We start from the raw sequence: 12752 nt of genomic DNA, 5'->3' as shown, positions 1-12752 counted from the left end.
ACAACTGGCGACGCACTACTGTGACGATCCCGTGAAAATTTACTACGAAAAACTTCTATACAGCAGAGATACCTTGCCCCATCCCTCAATGTCCACACCAAAAGCTGTAGTGAACATCCCACTCAATACATCTTTCAGGCTCTTGCTTCCTTTGCTGCATGTCCCGGTGATACTGATACTTGGCATGAGGATGAGCTTCGGCAGGAATATCCATTTTGAAGGTGACTTGACAGGTATGCGAAGGGCTGCACTGAGGTTGATAACCTGTCATACCTGCTAGAGCTTTACTCGTGTGAGAGTCATGTGTCGATTGTGATACGCAATCACCATAATGTTTGATGATCGATGGTTCGAAAGACGTTTCTATCGTTTAGGTTTCGGTGTACTCTCCAACACATATTCTCCTTCGTCGACGTCATCATCGATAACAATTGGTTCATCTTCACGACCCTTCGTGGTCGACCTTATTCCATCCCAACCAGGTATACTACCTCTATACATTGCATCAACAGGCGGTGGTCGGGCATTGGATAGATGTATAGCTTCTAGGATGATAGGTAGTGGTTTCAGATAACTTGAAGACGTTTTGACCTATAATCACCATAAGATATTAGCTTTACAACCCTTTCGATCATGATACAGCAGTATGAAATAAAAAAGCTCGACTAACCTTTCTTACCATCTTCTCACCATCACCTTCCAACCACCCCACTACATTTACCCATTCACCTCTATTCAGCGTCAATGGTTCGCGATTGACTGGTACTCTCCCCGCCTGTCCCTCTGAGGATGGTTGGGCAGTGTATGTATAGGAATTAGACTCGGCTGCTGATGATACATCCTTAAGGGAGGGACTCTGACCCATCAGAGGTATTGAGATATTCACCAGGATCGTAGGTGAAGGTGAATGCGGGTTGGACGCAGGAGGGAAAGATGTGAGAAGGAGCAGTGAAGTGGGAGGGTGGAATGCTAGGACCCTTCGTTGAGGACTCAGCTCATCTTCGCAGATCCACTGGAAGAGGAAAAAACTCACTGTCCTACAAATCTCAACTTCCTGGCTCTATGTTCCAAATTCACACTGTGTAAAGGTAAGAACAGAGCTGAAGCTATCAGGTCGGAAGGGGGTGGGGGTGGTGGTAACGTGACCAGTTGATTGTTGGTCATCTTGCTCTTGCCGGAGATCAGTCTTGTGTGATCTGGTCCATCCTGGATTGTCGAAGTATGACCATAGGATGACCTGGATGTTTTGAATGTTGTTCAGGACGAGGTGATCCATCTGCAGGAACCAAACACCCAAAACCTGAAACTCAGGGTGATTCAGGTTGGTACCACGTGTTTGTCTGTGCGTCATCTGGCACTAGTGGCAAATCGAAACACGCACCGGACAAAACAACACATAACAGACAACAGTCAAATTGATGGGGTGATGGTGATGGTGATGTTGCTGATCAATTGTACTCTTACTCTATTGTGTTACATATCATCATACCCCATCACGATAATACAGTCTAATGCCGTTATAACAGGACACATATAGCATTCACACTGAAAACTCAGCTCACCGACTGCCATTTGACGACCAACACAATCACGTCAACTCCCTTATCTTATCCATTGGGACAAGGGATTCGTCTTTAGGATCACGTATAAGAACGCATATCCATGGCAACTTCATTCGCCGATGCGGGGCCATTGGACGACTACTTTCGTGGTAAGTCCTCCCTTCTTACCCCATCTTGGCGTACAGCTACGCGATACATGGCTAAGGCTAACATCTATTGGGCATAAAGATGAAATCGAATCAAGCGACAAGCACCGACCTTCTCAAGGTCAAAATCTAGATATGGAGATGGACTTGGATAATCAGACAAGAAGAAGTTCAGGCTTATCAGACGAATCGGGTGATATCGTATGTGTCTGTACCAGCTCAATTCAACCTCCTCATATCTTGTACTTGCTGATGGATTCCAACATGATATGGTACAGACATTGGTAGATCGTTCATCGCTCTCACCCAATACGTTGAAAGGATGGACAGGTTCATTACCCAATTCAGCCGGTCCAAGCAATACCAACACCTTCAACGTCGCTGTACCTGGGAAATTTCCTTCTCCAAGTAGATTATCGTTTTCCGATGAGACGTTTGCAGAAAAGTTCAGGTATCTCATCTGTTCGAGTGGGTTGTTGGAGAAGGATTATGTACCTGCTTTAAGTGGTGGGTTGGAGAGTGAATTGGGAGATGATATACCTGAGAATAACGAAAATACATGGAAAGTGTCAGAAGGGTGGATACAGAAAGGGAAAGAGAGGTGGGATCTGGTGCTGGCTAGTTTAGCATTGCTGGTGGGGTTGATGATAAGTGTGGGTTTGTGGACGATATTGGGATTGTCAAGTGTAGGAATACTCGGCATAGGGTGGTACAAGGGACTAGTACCTATATCAAAAGACGTGAGTCAAAACAACTATCCTCTCTTCCCTGTGAGACACGGTAATTTATTAACTAATTGATCCAATCCAGATATCGAACAAACCCACCACTTACTCGGGCGATAATACTCCTCAATCAGCTGCTCTCGCCTCTCTCACAAATTTCATCACCCAATCGCAAAATCTCAACAACACTCTCTTATCTTCCTTATCCCTCCTCGAACCTCATCCTTACAATTTATACACCCACAACCCTCTTCGAGTCACACTCCATCGTTTCACCGGCAACATGACTGATCATCTCGCAACAGCCACGTCGACACTCTTAGAACTCACAGATCGAAGGGAATTGGCCGTCCTAGGCGAGATGTATGATATTCCCGTCGTTGGGTCTTTCTTCTATTCTCGAGGTAGAAGGCATCACAGCATAACGGATTCATCAAGTGAAGAAGAGTACGACCCTCATCGACCTGGTTTACCACATCGTCCTTCATCACACCCATCTCCACAAAAGCACAACCACGCTGCTCACAATTCCACTTCCTCTCTTCCTGCTTATGCAAGTTCATCGCCTCTCAAGAAATTACACAGCGCTCAAAGGTTCTCGTTCAGCTCTTCGCCAGGTGGAGATGACAGATTCACTCAACTACCGGATAAGACGCCCAGGTTGCCCAAAAGAGCCAGCGTGGAAAGGTTGAGGGATACATGGTCGCAATCACCAAGATACGAAAGACCAAAGCATGAAAGAAGAATAACGGAAGCTGATGAAGAAGCTGAGAATGAAGATACTACCACCACTTCAGATCAATCTATGTCAAGTGACGACAATACTCCGGTCAAGCTTGACAGACGCGGTTCTAGATCAGATAATCAAATTGGATCGACGGTAGTATCACCCAAATCACCTCCGGCTGGCGGTCGAGCAGGTCTAGGAGTGACCATCCCACGTACACCAATATTGACTCGGGAAACACCCCGTGGTTCTTCTGCTTCACCATTCAGACATATCCCATCACCATTATCCAGGAGATTATCCAATGCCAGCGAACGTCTTCAGCCCTTACGTACAGCTGCAATGGCCACACCCTCTAGATCTCTTCCAGGTACAACAACCTTACTTCCTTCTCCATTCATGAACGATTCAAGTTCGGCTCCCGATATCGTACCACCCTCTTCAGCACCGTTACGAGCTGTAACTTCTCTTGATCCTCTACTGTCTACCTCTGACGCCGGTGCGAGTGGTAACCCGAAAAGAAGAAGTTTACAAAATATGGTATATTATCATTCATCCGATGAGAATGACCCTCATCAAAGCTTATGTTCTGGTCCTTTATCTGCTGGATTGACTAGAACTAGATCAATGCCTTTATCGGATTTACAAGCTTTACGAAGTGCTTCTACTGCTGGAGGTGGAGGTGGAAGATCAAGAAGGTCATCGTTGAACCCTTCTGCCATCCGATCCAGTATAGGTCTCGGAATAGGGTTTCCAACAGATATAAAAAGTAAACGATCAAGTCTCACTACCTTACCTCCTCCATCACCTGACCCTTCCTTGAACCTCCATTTGAGACGTGTGGAAAGTATATCTCCCTTGACTACTCCTTCACTGAAGGCTAGTTGTTTGGGTATACATCTCAAGAGACGACGAATGACATGTTGTCTGTTAGGATTGAAATTTAGGGAAAATCAAGATGATAGTTACTGGAGGGACGTTAAGGGAATATTGGATGATTTGGTGTGTAGTATGATAGAGGAGAAGAGAATTTTGGAAGAAGTCTTAAAAATTTCTGAGAGAGAAGAAAGAATTATTAGATTGTTAAATTCCGACAAACATGAACATTCCAAAAATAATGATAATGGCTTATCGGATATTTGGTCACCTTCGCCTATCGAATCTGTCTTCCCTGATCACAAGAGAGATTATGCGCCAAAGACCCCGGATGAAGTTCTGTTAAATGAACATATGGATAAATTGGCTCAGGCTTTAATAGGCAGTTGGAAAGAGTTATCTAAAATTAGAGAAGGTCTGGGGTCTAATAGTGAAGACGAGAGGATGGGGTTGATGGATGATTGGATTGGAGTTAGGAGTAGATTAGGAGATGGGATCAGGGAATGGGAGAGGGGCAAGGAAGTGATACTGAGAATGACTAGTCAGATTTACGGAAGTGATAATGTCCAAGTGTCGTCATCGACAGAAGATGGTCAACGCCGAAATGTGGAGCAAGAGAAGGATGTACGACAGTCAACATCTCCGTTACCTGAATTTATGAACTCATGGACAAATACCGACGACGACGAAAATCAAGATCAAGAATCAGCCGATAAAAGTCTTGAAGATGCGGAGGAACCTCTACCACCTGTGGGCAAAGATCTCATCTTCGAGGCGACATCCAGTATACCTCTAAATGAAGATAAAGTATTGCTTAGTAAGATGAGTAGAGAAGATAGGATCAAACTTACCAAAGAAGCTAGAGAGAGAGGTATATCATTAGTGGAACTGATTAAAGATCGAAATGGTCTTGGTGATCAAAAAGAGAAAGATGTAAGCGAGATGAAAATTCGGAGTGGACAGGTGGTCGATGAGTTGAGGGGTGTGATAGGGAGTATTAGACGGATGAAGGTAGGGGATTTACCTGGGGAAGATGGACTGTCGATGATGGATGGAAAGACAAAGGGAGGTGATGTGAAGAATTTTGTCGAGGAAAGGTCACTTTTGCCGTCACTGCCAATCCCATTCCCTCTTACCGATCGACAACTAAACGAGAACGATAATAGCATGAAACCCGTGTTGCCCGATGATAAAGATGGCAAAAGGAAACTGATTGAAGATGAAGGTTCAATCTTAGGACATGAAAACAACAGGATTCACGAAGTGACGAAGCAAGAAAACGACGGTGAAAATGGACATGCCGAAGATGATCTCAATGGGAATGAACGAAAACACTTGGTGCGGAAAGAAACGAATCCACATGGTAACGATAACATAAGTAGGTTTACGATAGATCTAAGTGAATTGAAACGAAATATACGACCGATGAAGAATTATGATAGTGATGAGGACATGTTGGAGTAGGATTGGATGCATCGTACCCTCTTGGATGACATTGTTATTGTATGAATGTGAGCATGTCATGACATACACAATTACTATGCAACTCGGGCTGTACAGTATATCGTATACTGATGTATACTGAATCACACATTCTCAAATTACGCAGTATCATCTTACTGATCAGGTCGATTCTGTCATTACCTGTATTTATCCCAGTTAGAGCCCTTGATACTCGTATGCTATCTTGCCGAACTCCACACTGGACCTCTGCACTTTACATAAACACTGATGGTCACCTTGTGATCCAAACTCACCTCTTCATACCTATGCTCCTTTGTTCAATTCTCCCTCAATATCCGAGATTCCAAGGGAGATGAATGAATGGAATGCTAGGGATTGGTCAATCTCGACACAGAGATCACTTACGAGATCAGAGCCAAAGGATGCCTCAGTGATTCAAAAGATGAACGGGACGATGTCAAAGGATGTCAAGTGATGTTTCGAGGGGAAAGGGAGGGACAATTTAGGATGAACGAAAGGATGCCTACGACATACAAGATACTGCGTTGGATAGGTCCTGATCCTCAGGTTTTGTTTGCTAATTGCTCGCGATTGATCTACTGACTACCCGTCCTCTGTCATGTTACATCTTTCCTTCTGAACAGTTCAACTTTACTTGATTGATCCTGAACCTGATTATTTTGACTACTGTCAGCCCGAAATTCATCGATACCCATTCAACAACCAATTTGAGAAATTTCAAGTATCGACGCAATTTATATAAAGATAAGGAGAAAAGAGATACCGGTTTGAGTTCGGGTCTGGAAGATTAGGATACTGCAAATCAAGTTTGACTATGTCAGAGACGTGAAGAAAGAAAGCAATATATACTCGTAATTTGGGCTAGTCAACCTGGAAATCATCAAAGACACGGCTCTGTCGGACATTGTGAATGATAGATACCTTACTCCACAGAAATTCACTGAGATACTGGAATTCAGTATCGAGAGACAACCCAATACTTGACAATCATTAGATTGTACCTAGCAATGATGTCTCTTCGACTTCGATCACAACCACTGTCCAAGTGGTCAACTGCCTCCCTATCCCTCCTTTTAATCTCATTATCCCAAAGTATATTAGTGAACAGTCAATATATCTCACCTCAGGCTTTGGCTTATAGACGATCGTATGTGAATAGTACTTTGGTAGGAAGAGGTGATGAGGTAAGTTTGGTATCTACTACATGGTTCATGTAAACTACTGTATCGTCAGGTCAAAAGGACTACTGAGCTGACATTTTTATCTCTATTTTTTGGTTTCTGAACTGAAGTCAAATGATAAAACCAAAGATAACTCAGACGCCCAATCGCAATCGCAATCTAAAGAATTATGGTTAATGTCCCATGAAGATTTCTGCGTATATGGTTTATCAGAGGAGAATAAAGGTAAGATGTTGAGTGAATCGGTTGATAATGTGATCAGTTATTGTTCAAAGGTCAGTCGAGGCATGATCACTGTCCTTGATTTTTCAAGCCTGTTGTGGTTAAGGTTAGGCTGTTGACATGTTTTCTGATATTTTGATGAATTTGATCAGTCCGGTCATGGTACGAGATTGATACCTGACGGTACGTTAAAGGGAGTTACCTACGTTAGAACACCATCTTGGGTCCAGGTCAGCGGATCGTGAGTGCTCTCTGGCACATTTCTATGAACATCTCTTTTGGCATCGTTCTCGTCTATTTCGATTAATTATTACATTCTTTTGGCATATGGTAGAGGCGACTTCAGCCAGATTGGAATTTCGTCAGATGACTCCGGAGCTCAATTCGATTCGTCTTCGCATAATCCCCAGGGATCAGGTTTGATCACTAGTCAAGGGGGTGACCCTGCAAAAGACTGGGTGGTAAGTTGAATATCTCCTACTACATCCGGAAGTGTAAAGCATTCATTCTACTGATCTTGTGATAAATTATTGTAAACGTACGTAGACAATGATTTCCGGTGAAACATTCTGCGTTAGAGCATGTTTCGGTGATCCAGCGTGAGTATCATTCATCTCACAAAATCCTTTGAGCTTGTTGAAGCTTGTTGACTGATCATCCTGCTTATGTGCTGTATACAGCTTCTGTCCAACACAGTACGATTCCCTGGGATGTTACTTCCTGACCTCGAACGGAGTAGGATGGGACGATGTGTGGCAAGACTGTGAGGGTGATGAAGGTGATCCACCAGGTGTGATCGATGGTCAAACTTACACTCCGGTGAGTGAACGCTTCTCACATAGATAGTTCGATTTGATGATGCCTCTACCAACCTACGACACAACATATCAGTACGCAACTAACATCAACCCTTTTTTTCTATCCCGCCATAGGGGAATGGTCCAGTGCCCACACAGTCTATACCAACCGTATCAAACTGTCAACCAGGCTCGTCCATTCAAAATGGTCAAACAGCCGCTGCAATTTTGAGCTCGCAGAACGCAACAGCATCGGGTACTGAAGGTGGTGAAGAGGCATCAACGTCTTGGGTACCCGTTCAAACTTGTCTACCATGTACTGCCACTGCCGCTTCTGGCTCTGCATCTGCGTCAGATGGTGAGGCAGGTTCAAGTTCTGAAAATAGTGACGGAACTTCATCAGGTGCCTCTTCATCTGGCAATCCATTCGCATCTGAAGAATCTAAAACATCAGACTCGGCAAAACCCTCCAGCTCCGCGTCTTCGCCTGCATCAGGATCAGGTGAAGGTGAAACGTCGGCTGCAGAGGGCGGTACAGAGCAAGTAGGCGTAACGAAGTTATCTTCTTCCACTGCCACTTCTGCCTCTGGTTCCGTTTCCGGTGCAGCAGCAATCACTCCCGCCCCATCACCCGCAGGAGATCTGAGTGCACGTGGATTAAATCAATGGTGGAATATGAAACGAGAAGATGAAGGAGAGACTATCACTTCAGGCGATCAATGTTGTTTTACCACCTGGACACCATCTGTCGTAGGAGGTGCTGGAGGAGCGAAAGCTACTGGTACCTCGTCAGCGGGAAGTAAAGGTACAGGATCGAACTCGACTGGAACTGGTACTGTAAGTGGGAAAAGTACAGGTACCAAGACCGGTACGGCTGCCGCTTCAGTTACGAGTGCGAGTGGAACTGGAAAGAACGGTACGACTGGAGTAAACGGGACTAATGCGAATGGAACGAATTCGTCGGAAAGTTACGTTTTGCCACTGCATCCGAACTTAGTCAATGGAGGGTTGGATATGTTGTTGGGACTTGGAATGGCAGCTGGATTAGGGTTGCTAGTAGGTGGTATAACGTTAGTATGACTATAGTAAAAATCGAGCAACTCGGAAGGTGTGATCTTGTCCCCGTAGCTGATAGTACGAAGAGAGAAAGCAGGTCGAATGGGTGTTTATCTTGTATAATATATGAGATTTGATCGTACGATACCTTTACTAGTATAGGCTAATTAATATCGATAAGTTACAGTATGAAGTGTACCATATTCGCGACTCTGAATTTGGGATTAATTTGGATATCCCTGCTCCTCGCAAATGTGCTTAGTCACCTACTTTGCCTTCAATTATACAGTAGATGTTAGCTCTCACAAATCATACCATCTTCATCTCCATCGCCTTCATAATGGACTTGGACATAGGTGTGCATAAAAATGTTATAGATACTAAACATACAAAAAATATTCTCGAGCAAGGACCCTAAACCTTCGACGACAAGGACGGACCCATCAGATCATATCAAATCAAGCTGATCCCGCTCCCCATAATTGTACTCTACCACTCGTATTCCCACCCACCACATGATCTACTATCGTTGGATGTGAAGCCGTAACAGCTGGTACAGCAGTCACGCTACGGTATGGCCAATTAGCATCAGTATACTAGAGTGAACGTATAAGAAGATTTGAAATTCTGCTCACACATCATTCCACAGTTGGGCGATCTTCTCTCCGTTCGCAGCAACCACGTCCAAGCTTCTCTTCATATTACCCACGGTGAAGTAGGGTATATAATCCATGTTCAGAGACCATTGCGCACGAAGGATAGTCAACCATCTTCCTGTCTGACAATTATGAGGAATCTGCTTGGAAGGTTGGAAATGTGATGGAGAGAGGGGGGTAGGAAGTAGAAGTGAAGAAGGTTGGAGTGACCATACTGTATGTTCGATATGATCGATCAGCAATGACCCGGTTAAAACGGTAAAATGAGAAGAAGATAGACGATATATCGCGTTGACTGATTATCTCTAAATATGGGATGATCTCGATATTGAACAATCGAAATAATGACGATGCTGCGTTATAGAGAAAGAGACCGGTCACTCACCTCTCAACTTATCGTCATAACTAGTAGTCAATACCCTCCTACCCCACGGATCCCAATAAGCCGAACTACAAGATTTACCATGCTGCCAACTTGCTCTCAACAACCCTTGACCTTTTTTCGAGTGCATATACTTTGATACTTCTTCATAAGGCGTTTCACCCGTTAGGTGCGTATCTGCACTCTCCCCTTCGGTTTTAGCAGAAGGCGGTGGTGTCGGAATGGACGTAGGGTTGATGGATGATAGGGATCGGACGTCCCATAGACGGAGGTGTTGGTCGTTTCCTGCTGTTACGATAAGGTGGGGCATGAGGGCTGTGGTCATTTTATGACGTCGAGAAAGATGACATATTGGATATTACCAAAGTTTCGGATGAAGTGATAGATCGAACAGCAAGAGAAAATTGATAGAGGCGGAGATGATTTTAGCATCAGCTCCTCTCCATTTTGCCCAAAGCACCTAGATCGTAACTTACGATTCACACTGATCCCACCCAGCTTAGCCGCCCTCCCTTCATCCTGAACTACGAACCTCCTCCTCTCATGTTTTCCTTCTCTGAAATCGCAATGCGTCAATCCACCGTACCGATCGGTGATCCACGCTTCTTCACCATTGGGCAGAAGGTCAAAATGCGTCACTAGGGTATTTTCATCTTGGAATGCAAATAGTTCAGTGGACTTTAGGGTCGCGAAATCGAGGTGACGGAGAGAACAGTCGTATGACGACGTGAAGAGCTATTCAAGGGACAAGAGTTAGCGATACCTCCAAAGATCATGATGAGTAGGAAACAGTCCACGGGGAAATGGCAAAGACGCTCACTCCTGTACCGTTTACTGGGTTCACTTTCATAGCAGTGATAGCACTCCTAGCATGAGCCTGTATCCTCCATACTCTTCCCTCGTACGATTCGTCTTCCTGCTGTTCTTGCTTGACACCAGTCGTATCATCATCCGATTTTACGATTTCATCGGGTGGACCTAGAGCGTCCCAACTAAACCAAAAAGGGGCAATGGATCAGCTTTATCTTTCTTATCATATGAATACAATTCTCCATATAGTTTCCCGATCGTTGAGTCTACCATATAATATATAAGCGGACTTCGTAAAACCACTCACATTCCCAATTGTCCGGATTTATCACCAACAAAAACCAGCGTCTTCTTCTTCTCAGGGTGAACCACCATACTGAACACCCTGTCCTCCGTCACTTTGGCATTCGCTTTCAACTCCATATTCTTAAATGCAGATCTCAGTCGTGCCACTTCGGTAGATACGGTATTGGGGTCGGAATCGGCATATGCGTCTTTCGGTGAATCAGATTCTTTCGGATATCGTCGTGGGTTAGAGGACAATGAGATACGTTGGAGGTAATCTTCCTACCAGAGCAAACATGACGCTTTAGCCATTACTATCGATTCACCGTTTGCTAATATGATAAAGCCTCAAACTCACCAGTCCTTTCACCTCACCTTCTTCAGGATCCTCAATCATCTTACCCACATCCATGGTCTTCTCTCTCTCTTTCCTACTGATAACTCTCAATACCTCTCTTTCTTTAGCTTCATCCTCCAGTTTAACTTTCAACGTCTCACTATCAGCTTCCAACCCTGCCAACCTCCCTGACCTCCTTCGCGGACCTTCATCGGCATTCGAAGTAGGAGGAGCTTTACGTTTCTTACTGGCTGGTTTGGGCTTTGGAGATGCGGTTGAACGGGCAAAAGGGATCTTGGCTGATCCATTAGGATCCAGGCCTAGTGAATCGAGTAAAAGTCGGTTTTGTAAGATTGTCTTTTGTCTTTCGATCTCGCTACGAACGTCAATGAACCAGGTTAGTATAGGTAGGTAGGTATAGATCCTGCAGTTTTCATGAGAGATAGAAAGGGATATTTACTAATCGTTATCTTCGTCGTCCATGTTGTTCGATTATACAAGATTCAAGATTTCTATAAGTTGGTTTCCGGGTCGATGTTCTTGTGCTGTAGAATACCTTAACACCAATGAGTCAGAGATGGAATGGGCATGTAGGATGAGTTTTGATTTTTGGTGATCATGGTCAAGTTCAATCGATCGAGGTTGTAAGTTACGCGTCCGGAGCGCACATTTACCCTGAATATCTCATCTCATCGCCATCCCATCTCATCATCCACACGCGTAGGGCTATCTCATTATACACCTCGACTTCAGCAGCTCATAAGTGACAAGAACCAAGGTGTATGAAAGCACTGCCCACACCGACCGGCACCAACACCAATGATAGCTGGTATAGGCATCGATATCCTTTCATTAACCCGATTCAAATCATTGTTACTCAAGAGGGATCCAACCAAATTGGCCAAGAGAATATGTACGACCAAGGAGTACGAGCTATTCACGAATCTGACCATCGCAAAGGGCAGTCCAAGTACAGCGAACCACAATGATACTACCAAAGAGGAGTCAGATGAATTGTTAGATAAACAACTAAGATTCTTATCATGTCGGTGAGTGACAAGAAAATCTCCCTTAGATCAGAACGTATCTGAGCCTACTGACGGTTTACAACCATTTCAGCTGGGCACTTAAGGAAGCAGCCTACAAATCACTTTCCCCTCATCTAAATCCAATCACATGGAAAGATCTTCAAATCAACCATTCTTCCAATGGATCGCTGGTACTATATCCTACTCAGAAGGAACATCGGGATAAGTTCGATCTCTTGGGTAGTCTAAGTCATGATGGTGGGATGGTCGTTGGGGTCGTCATTGCTCAAATTAGGAATAATCAAAATACGTGACAGTGGAATGAACGATGGATATCAATATGGGCATTTGAGATGGAAATGATTACCCGACTCGTCAAGCGATAAAGAATCAATGGTCGACCCATCGAATATAAATTTGGATTCCTCGAACCGGATAAACCAACTCAGCTTTGATGGATATCAACGATGGACATCT

At 44.3% G+C, this 12752-nt stretch overlaps 5 protein-coding genes across 5 annotated transcripts; 3 read left to right on the top strand and 2 right to left on the bottom strand.

Moving 5' to 3' along the window:
- Positions 1-363: 363 nt before the first annotated feature.
- On the bottom strand, positions 364-1164 carry V865_001554 (uncharacterized protein; the record flags this gene model as incomplete). Its single annotated transcript, XM_066225372.1, has 3 exons — positions 364-591; positions 671-977; positions 1034-1164. 3 exons carry the CDS (start codon positions 1162-1164, stop codon positions 364-366), a joined length of 666 nt encoding a protein of 221 aa, XP_066081469.1.
- Positions 1165-1662: 498 nt separating this feature from the next.
- Positions 1663-5500, top strand: V865_001553 (uncharacterized protein; the record flags this gene model as incomplete). The annotated part of the gene is made up of 4 exons (XM_066225371.1): positions 1663-1711; positions 1791-1909; positions 1987-2448; positions 2519-5500. The coding sequence occupies 4 exons, from the start codon at positions 1663-1665 to the stop codon at positions 5498-5500; spliced, it is 3612 nt and encodes a 1203-aa protein (XP_066081468.1).
- Positions 5501-6531: 1031 nt separating this feature from the next.
- On the top strand, positions 6532-8801 carry V865_001552 (uncharacterized protein; the record flags this gene model as incomplete). Its single annotated transcript, XM_066225370.1, has 7 exons — positions 6532-6705; positions 6813-6977; positions 7077-7165; positions 7259-7385; positions 7471-7523; positions 7605-7743; positions 7857-8801. The coding sequence occupies 7 exons, from the start codon at positions 6532-6534 to the stop codon at positions 8799-8801; spliced, it is 1692 nt and encodes a 563-aa protein (XP_066081467.1).
- Positions 8802-9235: 434 nt separating this feature from the next.
- V865_001551 (uncharacterized protein) lies at positions 9236-11730 on the bottom strand (the record flags this gene model as incomplete). The annotated part of the gene is made up of 8 exons (XM_066225369.1): positions 9236-9344; positions 9413-9647; positions 9819-10130; positions 10292-10550; positions 10636-10807; positions 10933-11192; positions 11269-11623; positions 11708-11730. The coding sequence occupies 8 exons, from the start codon at positions 11728-11730 to the stop codon at positions 9236-9238; spliced, it is 1725 nt and encodes a 574-aa protein (XP_066081466.1).
- Positions 11731-12066: 336 nt separating this feature from the next.
- V865_001550 (uncharacterized protein) lies at positions 12067-12589 on the top strand (the record flags this gene model as incomplete). Its single annotated transcript, XM_066225368.1, has 2 exons — positions 12067-12296; positions 12367-12589. The coding sequence occupies 2 exons, from the start codon at positions 12067-12069 to the stop codon at positions 12587-12589; spliced, it is 453 nt and encodes a 150-aa protein (XP_066081465.1).
- Between the last annotated feature and the right edge of the window lie 163 nt (positions 12590-12752).

Source organism: Kwoniella europaea, chromosome 1 (genome assembly GCF_036810445.1).
Source record: "Kwoniella europaea PYCC6329 chromosome 1, complete sequence".
In the NCBI taxonomy this organism is placed as follows: Eukaryota; Fungi; Basidiomycota; class Tremellomycetes; order Tremellales; family Cryptococcaceae; genus Kwoniella; species Kwoniella europaea.
This window is presented reverse-complemented; position numbering and strand designations above follow the sequence as displayed.